Source organism: Lepidothrix coronata, unplaced genomic scaffold, assembly GCF_001604755.1.
Source record: "Lepidothrix coronata isolate B3197 unplaced genomic scaffold, Lepidothrix_coronata-1.0 Scaffold24, whole genome shotgun sequence".
NCBI classification, from domain to species: Eukaryota; Metazoa; Chordata; class Aves; order Passeriformes; family Pipridae; genus Lepidothrix; species Lepidothrix coronata.
In genome coordinates, this window is record NW_016690204.1 from 5,227,645 (window position 1) to 5,240,800 (window position 13,156).

General features: G+C 44.5%; 1 protein-coding gene across 3 annotated transcripts in view; it reads left to right on the forward strand.

Annotated features, from left to right (window-relative positions):
- ABAT (4-aminobutyrate aminotransferase) overlaps positions 1-13,156 on the forward strand; it is a 53,297-nt gene that overhangs the window by 10,835 nt on the left and 29,306 nt on the right. For 2 of the 3 annotated variants that reach the window (XM_017808987.1, XM_017808989.1), the window contains exon 2: positions 11,324-11,450. In XM_017808987.1, coding sequence (XP_017664476.1) covers positions 11,381-11,450 — 70 coding nt within the window. In that variant the 5' untranslated portion in view covers positions 11,324-11,380. Of the gene's footprint in view, positions 1-3,741; positions 3,939-11,323; positions 11,451-13,156 lie in introns of those variants that run through there. The other variant, XM_017808988.1, reaches the window with a different exon arrangement.

The following is a 13,156-nucleotide window of genomic DNA, read 5'->3' on the forward strand; positions in this document are numbered from 1 at the left end:
CACATTTTTATAATTAACTTGGGGTCAACATTCTTACAATCTTACTTTGTTTCCTTCAACTGCATTGAAATATTTTTTAATATATCTTAAACTGAACCTGGTAATTACTGCTCACAGTACCTAAAACTTAATCTGACACTCCAGTTTGTGCTTTATTTTTTCTCCAAACACAACAAGCTCTTAAGAGGCTGTTGCTTTTTCTCTTCATGCGAGTTTGTGGTCCTGAGACCCCGCTGTTGAGTCTTGTGGCAATTCTGTTTTTTGAAGAGGACTAGGACTTGGTGCTGAGTATCCTGGTGTGCCTTGCCTTCTGCTTTGGGATACTAATGTGTTTTGTTCCCATTTTTTGCAGGAGTATATGACATTTAGGATTTTGACATCTTGTCTCTACCCTTGAGCTGCTATTTCTGGATACTGAATTCTTCTCAAGTACTGTAGCTGTGTTGCTTTAAATGCTTTGTTTTTCCAAACAAATTCTTTCTGGAGTGTGAGGTGGGGGTTAAGGAGGGCTGTAGAATTGCTTCTGGAGGAATTTGCCATTATTTGCAGTGAAATGCAGCAGTTGATAACATAGTTACACCTTCCAATATTTTCCATAAAAACAAAATATCCTTTATATTTACCTTGTGCTTTTACTTGGCCTTGTGGACCAGCCTGGCCAAAATCTGATCCCCATTTTGCCTTGTAGTGTCATACTGTATTTCAGGAGGATGTATGTAGTAGGATACAGAAAAATGTATCTAACAATGGAAAGTCATGCTTTTGGTTCTGCTGAAGCTGGAGATTACTTTCTACCAATGAAGGATTGTGTAATGGGTCTTCCTGTGACAGCAGCATATCAGTGCAGAAAGTGTACTTACTGTGGGTGGTTGGCCACATCCTTTCTGATGGCAGACTGTTCAAGTAGATCTCATTACCAATATTCTCTTGATTAATCAAGTGGAAGTCCATGGGGTTTTTTCGTTACAGTCCACAGTTTTGTGGACTTTACATTTTTAATACATCTTAATTAAGTTTTTTGTAATTATAGTTGCTTAAAATCACTGACATGGGACTTCTAAGGTTTTTTTGCCCTGTAACAGGGCTTGCACAGACTCATTGTCATCCTTTTTGTGCATCCAGCCTTCCAGGCAGGGTAATTATGGATATGGAGGGGCTGTGCTGGGAGCAGAGGGGCTGAAAAATAACTTAGGCTCTGCCTAGGAGGTGGTAGTTTGGTGTCGAGCCATTTGTTGCAAGGATTAAAGCAAAAAAAATCTACTACACATAAAAGTCTACAACTGAATTACTGTCTCTGGGGGATGAGTTTCCAGGCAGTTGGACATGACATGGCTTAGCATGATGGGGCACAATGCTGGCTGGAGTCTCTGGATAATGTTACCATATAAATTGTTAGCACTTAGCAGTAAGGAGTACTTTTCATTCAACATAATTTTGTTTAATGAATTTAGCTTCACATCATCTAAAGCAGCACTCAGCAGAGGCACAAGAATTTCGTTGTCATACCTCAGTCTCCCCAGAGTGCATCCTTTGGAGCTGTGATCCTGATTATTCACTGAAGAAGTGTAGTAATAAATCACTGATACAAGGCATTGCTGTTGGATCTAGTGTTTTATAAATGATGAGTGTAAGTACCTACAACTGTTCTAAGTCCTTCCTCCTCTGCTTTGTGGTGTGTCCCTGCATTAACCATCTGTTAATGCACTTTCTGTGGTAGATTAGTTGGTTAACAGGTTCAGTTTAGAGGCAGCAGTTTGTTCTAATGACTGGTAACCAGCACAGACCAGTTTAAATATGTCATTTGCAGTCAGATTTTAAACTATGAAGAAGGTGAGGGATCAGCTTCAGTCCTTATTTTGGATCAAATCAACAGCCTGTTACTTAGGAGTAGTATGGGATCTTTTCTTGGCAGTTGCTACTACTTACATGGGATCCCAGGCTACAGTCCTACAATGAAGGAGAAGGGTACCAGAACAGGATTAGCTANTGCAGTCAGATTTTAAACTATGAAGAAGGTGAGGGATCAGCTTCAGTCCTTATTTTGGATCAAATCAACAGCCTGTTACTTAGGAGTAGTATGGGGTCTTATAAACAACTGCAATCTGGGCTTCTTTCTTGGCAGTTGCTACTACTTACATGGGATCCCAGGCTACAGTCCTACAATGAAGGAGAAGGGTACCAGAACAGGATTAGCCACGTCTGATTCTCTTCCTTGTTGGTGTTAACAGCATTTTCCTTAGCAGTTTGTCTGGATGCTCATCAGTTGTCCATTTCAGGTAGAAAAGCTCTGGAGAAGTACATGGTGACTTTAAACCTTGTACTCCTGGAACGGATGTAAAAGGTTCTGTGGACGCTGGAATTGCATGTGTTGGTGTGTAAACTCCCTGTGTCAGGTAATGTTACAGTGGAGAGGCTGCAGGGCGTGTTTGGTCTGCCTGAAGGACTTTCAGTCCCTCCTGGTTCCTGTGTTAGCACAGTAATCAGCACAACGTCCACCCCAACCAAACAAATACTGCTGCTGTTAGGGAGAAGGGGAGGAAGAAAGTGTGCTGCTGTAAGAGCATCGCAAACTGGAGTCACTCAGTTGCTGGGGACCTTACCTGCTTCCTGGAGGCATTGCATCTTCTGTCTTTTTGATGTCTGTCCTTGCCTCTGCCTGACTTAGATCCTTCCTTGCACCTGACTCTGCTTGTGCTGAATGAGGCAGCACAAGTCTGGGGCTCGCTCCAGCTGCTCCCTCATCTCCCCCCTGGCAGCACAGGGGTGCAGGAGCTCCGGTCGCAGCCCCTCAGGCAGGTGCCAGACCCTGTGCTTAGGAAAGCGTCCTGCCCAAATGTCACATCCTACAGCTGGAGCCTGTGGGAGACAGAGCCCAAAGCAGGACCCACAGCTCTGATCTCGTGCCTGGCTCCCTGTGGCAGTGCAGCCCTGCCTGTTGGGGGGCACGGACCTCCCCCTCCTCTTCTCGAGCCGTTTTAATGCCCTGATTACTGAAGTGGGTAACTCACCACCTCGCTTGTAATAATTACAGATTTCCGCTGTGATTTTTCACTCGTCGGTTGCCACAGCAACCGTGCAGTGGCTCGGCCGAGACGCTGTCACAGGGATTTAAATCTGAAGCAGCTCAGCCTTTTTCTGCGCTCTGGCGCATCTTCCCTCTTGCCCCCCAGCACCATGGCAACCTGGCCATGGATCCAAACCTCGGCCATGGCACCCCGTGCTCGCTTTCCCTGCGTCCCTGGGCCTGAAGGGAGGCTGCTGGTATTCCCCGTGGGTGTCTGCGTCTCCCCATTCCCGTCTCCATCAGCGCGCAGCAGGAGGTGGCGTTGGGATGTGTGCTGGTTGTGCTGCCTGCTCACGACCTGAGGGGAATGAACCAAAGCGTGGTTATTTCGTGTGTGCCCGCGTGTCACCCTCGGGATATTTACAAACTAGAGTAAAATCAAGGGGTTTAGGGACAAGACGTGTTCTTCAACTTCCACGATTGTTGAAAGCTAAGGAGCCGTTTCAGACGTTAATGCAGTCTGGCTCTGCGTCTCTGGAATATGTTTTCAGAAACCTGCCAAGGAGGCTTTCAGGTGAACTCGCACTCCCAGGGGTCCGAGCTGATGGGCTACACCCACATGCCAGAGCCAGATGCTCTCGTTTTGAGGCGAGTCGGGTGCTCCCCTGCGCTGGCTGTGGCTGAGCAGGAGCTGATTTCATTAACCTTCATTAAGTGGGGCATCCCCCGCAGCTCCGCTGCAGGGCTGCAGCTCCGGGCTCCCTCTGGGTGATGCCCGGCCTCGCTGCCGGCAGTCGCGCTCGGGAGCTGGCAGGAGCGGGCAGCGATGTCATTCCTCACGAGTGGAGCCGACAGCAGCTGAGCTGAGCTGAAGGAAAGGAGGGAGCAGCACTTCCAACCAGGGCTGGCTGCGGGGAGTTGGCATCCAAGCGCTGTAAGTGCCTTTGCCGTGCGCGGTCGGGGTGGGCACAGACTCCGGCCGAGCTCTCTGTCCGGAGGGGAATGCGTGTCTGTATGTGCAGCTGTGTGCCGTGTTACAGTGTCCCTGTCATGGACAAACATGGGTAGCTATTCCCAGTTTGTTTGCTGGATCCCCTTAAAAGAAATCTGCATGCATCTGCTTCCTTCTGTCCTCAGCTGGAATGGGGGTCACCTTGAGAAACCAGAGCACACTCTCCGGCTTAAGACGTTTCCCTTGGTCTGGTGCAGGCTGCCTCCAAGTGAGCTATTTTATGCCTTAGGACACAGAAAAAGAAACGGTGCTTTTATTTGGTGCTCTTTATCTCTTTTCCTGACCTCTGAGGAGGCAGTGGTAGGATGCTGAGGAATAAAATCTTACAAGAAATAAAACTGAATTTTCTTGGGAACTCCACTTGAGGGTATTTTGCAATACTTCAATTTTTTCGAAACTACAGAACGCTTGTGGAGCAACTAATCTGAAAAGCATGGCTGTGCTTTTCAGCTCCTATCGGGAGCTGGGATGTTTTGGTGCAGGGAAATGTGTGGAAATGAACAGAAATGGTTTGGATATGGTTTTGCCATCTGCATTTAAAATAAGGGATTCAAAATGTGCAGGCTTGAAGTGAAGAGAGGTTCTTATGTGTAGCTCACTGCTAAAGTTCACTGAAATATCAAAGTGCAGGTTTTTTCAGGGGAAACTATTTAGAAATTACTTAGAAAAATTTAGAATTTTTCAGCTAACATAGGTTCAGTTATACTTGGTTCTTTACCAGCATTTATGTACCATTATACTATTTATGTAGGTATATTTGGCTTCGCATCTGGAACTTGCCCAGTTTCTAACAGATGCTTTTTCAATCCAATTTTTTCTTTTCCTGAGACAATGTATTTCTTTCACAGGGAAGTCATAGGCATGTCTCATCCCACCTTAGCTGTTCCAATAGGTTTTGAATCATAAATGAGCTGCTCAAAAGTTTAGTGGGTCACCTGAATCCTAGTGTACCACAATCACAGCATTCCTACCTGTTTATATTCATTGGTTTATAGACCAAGAGTCTTTCCTTGGCCCAGTGTTTGTTGGAGAGAGGGAAAAGAGGGACAACAGCAGAAAGATTTTTGTTCTTTGGTTGGATTGGGGGCTTTTTTTTGGTTTTGAAAAAAGAAAAACATATATTCATATCCAACCATCAAACCCTGCCTAGGGGACACAGGAGGAGGAGAACCTGGACACATGAATGTTATGACCCTTCTTACTGTAAATAAGTTTTAAAACTTGATGGAAGAACTGAAGGTTTGTGTTCTGGCTTTGCTGTTGGTTCAACACTGACCCGATTGCAGGTCCCATGAGGCAGGTAGGGATTGCTGTGTTGTGATGGATTCTGGACAGTACTAACAAGCTGTAGGTGTGAGGTTTCCTTTGCTAAACAAGTACATGTTGTTTTAGGCTTGTGCTGCAGTGTTCAGAGCAGACTGACTGGAATGCCAGCTGCATGTGGAGTGAGAGAAGGGAACTGTGCAAAAACCCATCAGTTTATTATGCTTTTGTGTGCAATAATTACTGTTTTGTCAAGACTTGAAGGACAAAACCAGTCTTCCTATTTCTGTTCTTCTGAAGACTAGTGGGAGTGTCCAATTCTGTTGGTGTCAATAAGTAAATAGCCAACCCTGAATAACAGACACTTGAGCTTTGCTTGTAACTATGACAACTGTGTCCTTGACAACTTAAGTACAATCATGGAGTTTCCAATTACATCCTGTTCTACACAAAGCCATTAAGATTATTAGAGTTATAAGCAGCCTGTCAGCTTGTGAAGTGGGGTTTTTTTTTGCAAAATCCATTTTGGTGATAGATCCATGTTTCCATTTGCGGGTCCCTGCCGTTGTTTCATTGCTGGTGTTCCTTGGTGAGCTGTGCTCTGCAATCACAGGCTCGCCAGGCTGGGGCCTTTGGTTGACCAAGGTGGGGGAAGAGCAGCTTCTTTCTCTTTTCTGTTCCCTCTTATGAGGGTGGTGCCAGGTACTGCTCTTCTTGAAGTCTTCTTGAAGCGGGTTTCAGTTGTGGTTTGTGCTGGGTTGGTATAGATGGAAAATCTAACGCCAGCCTTATATAAACACTAGATGTGAATTTTCTTGCAACTCCCTCTTAACAGGACTTTTCTATTCCTGTGATGATTTGAGATAGCTTTGGTCTAACTATGACTAGAAATTCTTGGTGTTACTCTTACAAACTTCTCCTACAAATGCTGTTATGAGCTAATTCAAATTTGTTTCAGAACTATACCTTGGAAAAAAGCCCTGTTGAAGTAAAAGGACCTGTTGTATTTCATTATGTGCACTCAGGCTTTCATAACTGTATAGTCTATACTGAACTCTTAACTCTGCTCCTGGGACCAAGAGAATTGCAGTTAAACACATCAACATGCAGGCAGGCCTCTTTATTTACATTGTTGTTTACTACATTTAATTGGCTAAAGCAGTAAGTCAGGATTTCTAACGTCACCCTGTGCTCTGTCGATAACAACTGGTGAACTCATTCAATTTTTTTCCTGCTTTGATCTGTTGAATGTGGACATTCCCCATCTCCCCAAGCAGGGTGGGGTGGTTCGTTTTCAAGCAGGCAGTGCTGAAAACGTTGGATCTTTTTGTGCAGGTACCACGTTGACATTACATTGCCCCATTCTTCCTCAAATGGAGGGACATGGTTATGTTTAATGCATGACAACCTAGACCATCTTCCACCTCACTCATATTTCTTTGTGAAACTATGGGGCTGTTTCAGACTCTGGGATCTCCTTGAGCTGGTTTTAGAAGTAAAATACTTGAACTGCATCACCCAAGTCATTAAAGTTGCTTGTTCATGGACACTGCAAAGCAGGAGACTTGCCCCCCTTTAACAATTCCAGCGCAGATATCTGAGTACTGCCAGACTTTTCAACATTGTCCTTTTGTTTTAGTCACAGGAACCACAGATGACTTGATCTCTCAATTTGCCGTTTCTTCCCCTGTTAAAGACAGATGCAGAAAGTGCAGTGTCAAAGCACGCTGAGCTGTGAACTGAAGAGCCTTTTCACCTCTTCGAGAGACACCCTCCGTGCAAACTGTCTGTGCCAGCTCACCTCGGGGATGCCAGGGCAGGCTGGGTGTGGAAAGGGTGGGTTTGCACTCAGGCACAGTATTGGTGCTGCCGTGAGCCCCCGAGAGAGGGGACGTGTCCTCCACCACCGTGGGACAGCAGAGCTCCAGGACAGGGGCTGCTGCAGCCCCTGCACCCTCCTGCAGCCCTTGCACAGGTCACAACGCCAGCAAGCCTTGTGCTGCTTCACATCCAGATGGATCCAAGCAAACAGGACTAGGAGAGAGTTAGATATGTTTTAAATTTCACAACAATTAACGCATGGCATGAGGATACCCTCGCTGTGTATCCTAGAAAAGTCAAGCAAAGGAAAATGGTAGAAAAAGGAAGGAATTTGCCTTTAGCTCCCCGCTCCTCAAACCCGCTTTGTGAAGCCTTGTGCAGTAATTGCCCTGTGCAGCTCGTGCTGCTGTTTCCAAACGGCTTAATTGTTCCTGGTAAATGGGTTTGGAGCAGCTGAGGAACAGATGAACGTGCCCCCATGAATTTCAAACAGGCTTCTGTGTCTTTGGCATGAGTTTCAAGAGAGAGACACAAATCTGCAGAGCTGACTTCTCCCTGCCTTGCCCTGTCTCCTTTTACCTTTACCTTTGCATCTGTCCATGTCTCTGTTTGCCTTTACCTTTGCATCCATCCAAGAATCCTTTCCCAGGCAGGTCTGGAACAGGGATGTCATGCTGCATTAGCTTCTCTTCTAGAGAGCGAGATTGCTGTGCAAACTACTAGTTCGTGTATTTTCACTCTTGTATCTGGATCAAGCCCCTCTTTTTTTTTTTAATTTTTCCAGAGTTTCCCCCAAGAAACACAATCTTGTTCACCCACGGAAACAATGCATCTTTTATGTTCACAGTAGGCTGCTGCTGCTGCTGCTGCTGACTGCTGTTCCTAGAACTAGCTTTATCTGTCAGAAATAATCACTCGGTACAGAAATTTAACAGCTGCTGTTTAGAACAAATATATCCAATTCCACAGTGTGCATTTAAAAAATCCACATATCCTTCTGTTTCACGTGCTTGATAAACTGGACTGAGCTTCCTCTCTGAAAATAATTCTTTTTGCTAGAAGACTGTGACTGTGACTTAAACCGTGTTTGCCAGTGAATGTGTTTATGTAATGCAAAATTACATACGAAATATATGCAAATACATTTGCAAAATTAAGGTACCGAGCATTCACTTCAGAATAGCTGCTCTGTACAGTCATCTGTACCAATGGCCTTCTCCAGCTCAGACAGCTGCCATTAGAGGAAAAATATTTAGAGAAGACTTAGGAATATTTTTTTTGAAGGGTCTCATTTCTTTGAGGTCCTTCACACCCCGTTTGCAGTCCGATATGTGGAGTTGGTGGCTGTATTTTGCCTGGATATTACGGGATCTGGAGCTGCCTGCAGTGGCTCTGGAGCAGCAGTGGTGCTGGAGCGTGGCATTGCTGCAGTTTTGACACGTGGAGAGCTGATTTCTGCTGGCTTGCAAACTCTGCCTCTGCTGCTTGCAGTGCTGGAACAGGCTGGGCCGGTGGGAATTGATCAGGAGATGGGCTATGGAGGCAAAATTCAATTGGTTATTGTGATAACCAAATAATGCGTGCTTAGACAAAGATACCAATCACATCAGCTGATCCCCTGTGAGAGTTTGTGTGCTTAATGGAGATGGAAAAGATGCTGGGTTTAGTTATACTCACATGTGATATTACATGATTTATTCTGACTCTGGACTAGAAAACAGTAAAACTTTTTATATAACAACTGCCAAGGAAAATTAGGGCTAAGCTGCCTCTTGCAATAATTTTTTTTTCCTGTAAGTATTTCAAAAAGCCAGTATCATTTCCAATTATATTTTTCAGCCTCTAATGAATACTGTAGTTTAACTATTAAAGAATTTAAGATAAACGGGAAATATAAGTAAAAGATAAATAACATTCTGGGAGTAAAGACATGGGCATGGCTCACCTGGGGAAGGAAGAGGAGGTACTGCTGAAGGGAATGCTGGACACTGGTGAGCACAACCGTGTAGAGTGACTGGTAGATTTGTTTGATTTGTTTGTGAAGAGGCATCTCAGGAAGGTTGGGCAGCGGGCAGCAAAACCCCCAGGAGAGATGACTGAAGGGGATGAGAACAACGAAGTGGGTTGCTAACTACATTTGCACTGCTCCCTTTGTGAGTTCCTTAGAACTGTGTTCACCTTAGATTTTAACAGGCTCCTAAAGACTCTTAAAAAGTCATACTTTGAAGAACAAACTTAAGGAGGGAATTGGAGGTTGCAGTACAGACCAGATAAATAGCTCTGAACAGAGGACATCAATCAAGGTGGTTAATTGTTGTGAGAGGTGCTGGGCTGATTCACCCTTTAACAGCTTTTCCTCACTTAGACTGGCATTTGTTTTTTGCTAGAGGATGGTCATAAGATAAGAAATCTGTGGTGTTGGGGTATTTTTTTACATGTTTATTTTGCAAAAGTTAGCACAACTAAAGAAAGAAGCCGAGAGACAAAAAATAATGAAAGAATTAAATTAATTTTTTCTTACAAGTGAAGTTACTCTTTTCTGAAAAAAATTACCTAGTTCCCTCTACACTTCTGATCCAAAGCCTTAGGAAGCTAATCCAGCTTTTCCAGCGTGTGCACAAGTGTTGTGCAAGTGTATGCTCGCCTTGGCACGTTTCAAAATACCTTGAATTTTAACTTGAACTCAGAGGAAGCTGAGTGAAACCAAGTGCTATGTAAATTGTCTGGAAAGGCACGGGGAGTTGTTTTTGTACCTAAGTATTAATAGGTCTCTAAATTTATGTAAGCAAGAAGTTTTTTTGTTTTCTTTTATCTGTTTTGAAAAAGCTCAAATGTGAAGGAGAACAAATAGTGTCTTGCCTAAAGATAGTACAGAAATTAAATTTCTGGTATTTTAGTGCCGGGTAAGAGATACTTCCTATCACAGTAGCAGTAGATCAGCTGCTTCCCTATATCTAGTCATGAACATCTGCTGGCATGTTTTATTGATGGCCTAGAACTGATGTAAGCTCCAATACTCTCTGAGTGTATTTGTTAAATAGAGTTCTTTCCAGGAGGTTTGTGGATAATGGTGACATTTTGTTTGGACTGCGGGCCTCGGTCCACTGCTGCTGGATGGTCTGCACCCACTGGGGGCAGGGGGACACCCAGCAAGGTGAAAATGCTGGGCAGAGGGCTCTAGTGTCCTGCTTAGAACACAGGGGGCCATGCTGATAAGTGTGGAGTTTGAATTTAACCTGTGTCCTGGATAATAATTCAATGACCTGTTTATTTATGACTTCCAGCCAGACTTTCTGCAGAGGTGATCCAAAGTGAAAAAGGAGTTGTGTTGCCATTCATGCTACTTGGTTTTCCAAGGTCATTTATATGTAACTAGCTGAGGTGGGATCACAGAACTGTTGAGGTTGAGGGGTCATCTGGTCCAGCCCTCTGCTCAAGCAGCAACACCTCAAGCAGGCTGCTCTGGACCATGTCCAGTTGGGCTGTGAATATCTCCAAGTGTGGTGATTCCATGCCCTCTCTGGGTGACCTGTCCAGGGTTTTCCTGTGTTTAGATGGAGCTCACAGTGTTTCAGTTCGTGCCCATTGCCTCTTATCCTGTCACTGGACACCACTGAGAAGAGCCTGGCTCCTTCTCTGCTCCCTCCCACAGGGAGGAGTTTGTTACACATTGATGGGATGCAACCTGAGCCTTCCTCAGGCTGCACAATCCCAGCTCTCACAGTCTTTCTTTACAGAGATGTGATTAATTGGTACAAACTGGTTTTTCAGGGGATTGATTTTCTTTTATTTCCTAATGCTTGTCCTGCTGTCTTTTGTATTAGATTTTTCTCATAAACTTAAATCAAATGGAAAAACCAGCTTTGGCTTGAGAGACTGACTGGAAACAATTTCTTTAAAAGTTCAATGCAGTCTACATACAGAGAGAAAACAGAGAGGAAGAGCAAGGGAAAATAGGTACTGATCTTTACCCCCTGGCCCTGCTGAAGCTGGGAGATACAGCTTTAGCCTAGAAGTCATTTGCCTCAGCAAGACCAAGCCAAGCATCAGACTTGGGGCTCAATCCTGAGACTGCTGTGAATGTCAGCATTAATCCATCACAGCATGCTCTAAGTGTCTTTGGAGTGAAGTTAGTGAAAGAGGGAATTGAAATGAATAGCATGGTAGTAATGGCTGCATCCATAAGCACATGAATAAGTGTTTTGGTTTTCTTTTTATTTTAGAACATCAACTGGAAAGAAATCTCCCAAAATTGAGTCTTTTTGAGTAAAGAAAAGAAAATGGCGTCGATGTTGCTTAGTCGACAGCTGACCTGTTGCCTGCAGCAAAACTCCAGACTGCTTGTATTTGGTAAGTGTTTGTATTTTCCTGGTTTGTGTTTGGTTTACACTGGCGGACAAAATTCCAGTTTGAATATTGCTGGGATTTGTCCCTTGGTGTTGAGTCTGTCAGAACTTGAATACAATGTTCTGCATCTCAGATAACGATGCAGTTGTAGTCCCAAGTGGATCACAAAGGTGCTGTGGATTTGTTTGATTTTTTTTTTTCATTCTGCAAACAAGAACTTATTAAGTTAATAATTTGCACTGTAAACCTGCTAATTGACGTAAAGCTCTTCAGCCTTTGGAACTCTGTTTTTACTTTGTGACACTATGTGGTGAAACAATTATCCATCAAAATGAGCTGTTTTTTCCTTTGTGCTGTGTAGCATGACCCTGCCTGTCTTCCCTTGTGGAGAGGTTTTTTGTGACTGGCATGAAGCGGTGGTCCTCACTGGGGTTGTGTGTGTCTGCCTGGAGTGAGCTCTAGTGTGAAATAAAATTCTGCCAACACAGCATCAAACTACTTTCTCTGAAGTGAACAGCAAGTTCTTGCTTGGCCCTCTTTGTATTTTAGTGTGGGTATGTGTATATTAAACCTGCAATCTCTGTAAAATAGATATAAAAACTAAATTTCTCTTGACTGTTGGACAAAGCAGTGTGGAGTCTTAAGATCTGGCAGACATTTCATGTGCTGTTACACTGAATACAGAATGGCTGAATGGCTTTTCCTGTGTCTGAGTAAATAGTAGTGTTTCCCTTGTCCTCCCTCTCTACTTCTGCAGTGCTATTGTGCTCCTTCTACCACTGCCAGGCAAGCACACCCTTCCATTTGCTCAGAAACTTAAACATCATTGATTTCCTTTCAAATAACACACTTGGGGGAGCAACTGACCTTTGGCTAAAGAACACGAAGTCTGGTCCTGTCACTGTTAGAAAATATTAGGTCAGTGTATCAGTGCAGGATGCGCTTCTATTCCTGGCAGTGACGCACTGATCACCCACCCTGGGCAGGAGCAGGGATGGTTTGGTCGATTGTGGGCAATGGAAAGTGCTTGCAGCAACCAGGCCTGTTAGCTGTCAGTCCTCTGAGCTAATCTGTCATCTCAGCATCACTTAAAGCATCACTTAACGCTCCCTGTCCCTCCCGGTGTCTTGCACACTCTGTGCTGCTTCCCAAGCACAGATGAGAGGTCAGTGGAGGGCAGATGCACTAACTCACTCTTCCTTTCTCACTGTTGCAATGAGGGGGTGTAAGATCTTCAAGAAGAAAGGAAAGTGACTCCAGGCTTCATTAATTTCTCCTTGCTTTCAGGAAACTTCTTAGTGGGAAAGCCTGCTAAAATATTGAGCAAAGAGTAGGGGGCTTTGGCTGCAGACTGTGTAACAAACCTGAGTCCTTTGGGACCGAATGCTTTGTGTGTGTGACCAGAGATTAGGAAAGATGGAGCAAGAGAACCCCTCACCAGAAGGAACTGTGTCCTGTGACATTCCTGGCTGACAGAATAGGCACAAGGCTCTGACTCCTGTAGCAAAAACTTGAGGCTGTTGTCCTGGTGGTCCCCAGCTAAGGTTGCAGTGCCCCTGGGCTCTTGCTGGCTCTTAGGGAAGTGCAGAGGGTGTGACATCCAGGAGCTCTCTACTCCGGAGTGCTCGCCTCCAAGGTATTTTGAGCACTCAAGTTTAGTGCTTTACAGGCTAAAAAAGAGATTTGTACGTTACTCCCACAAAAATCCT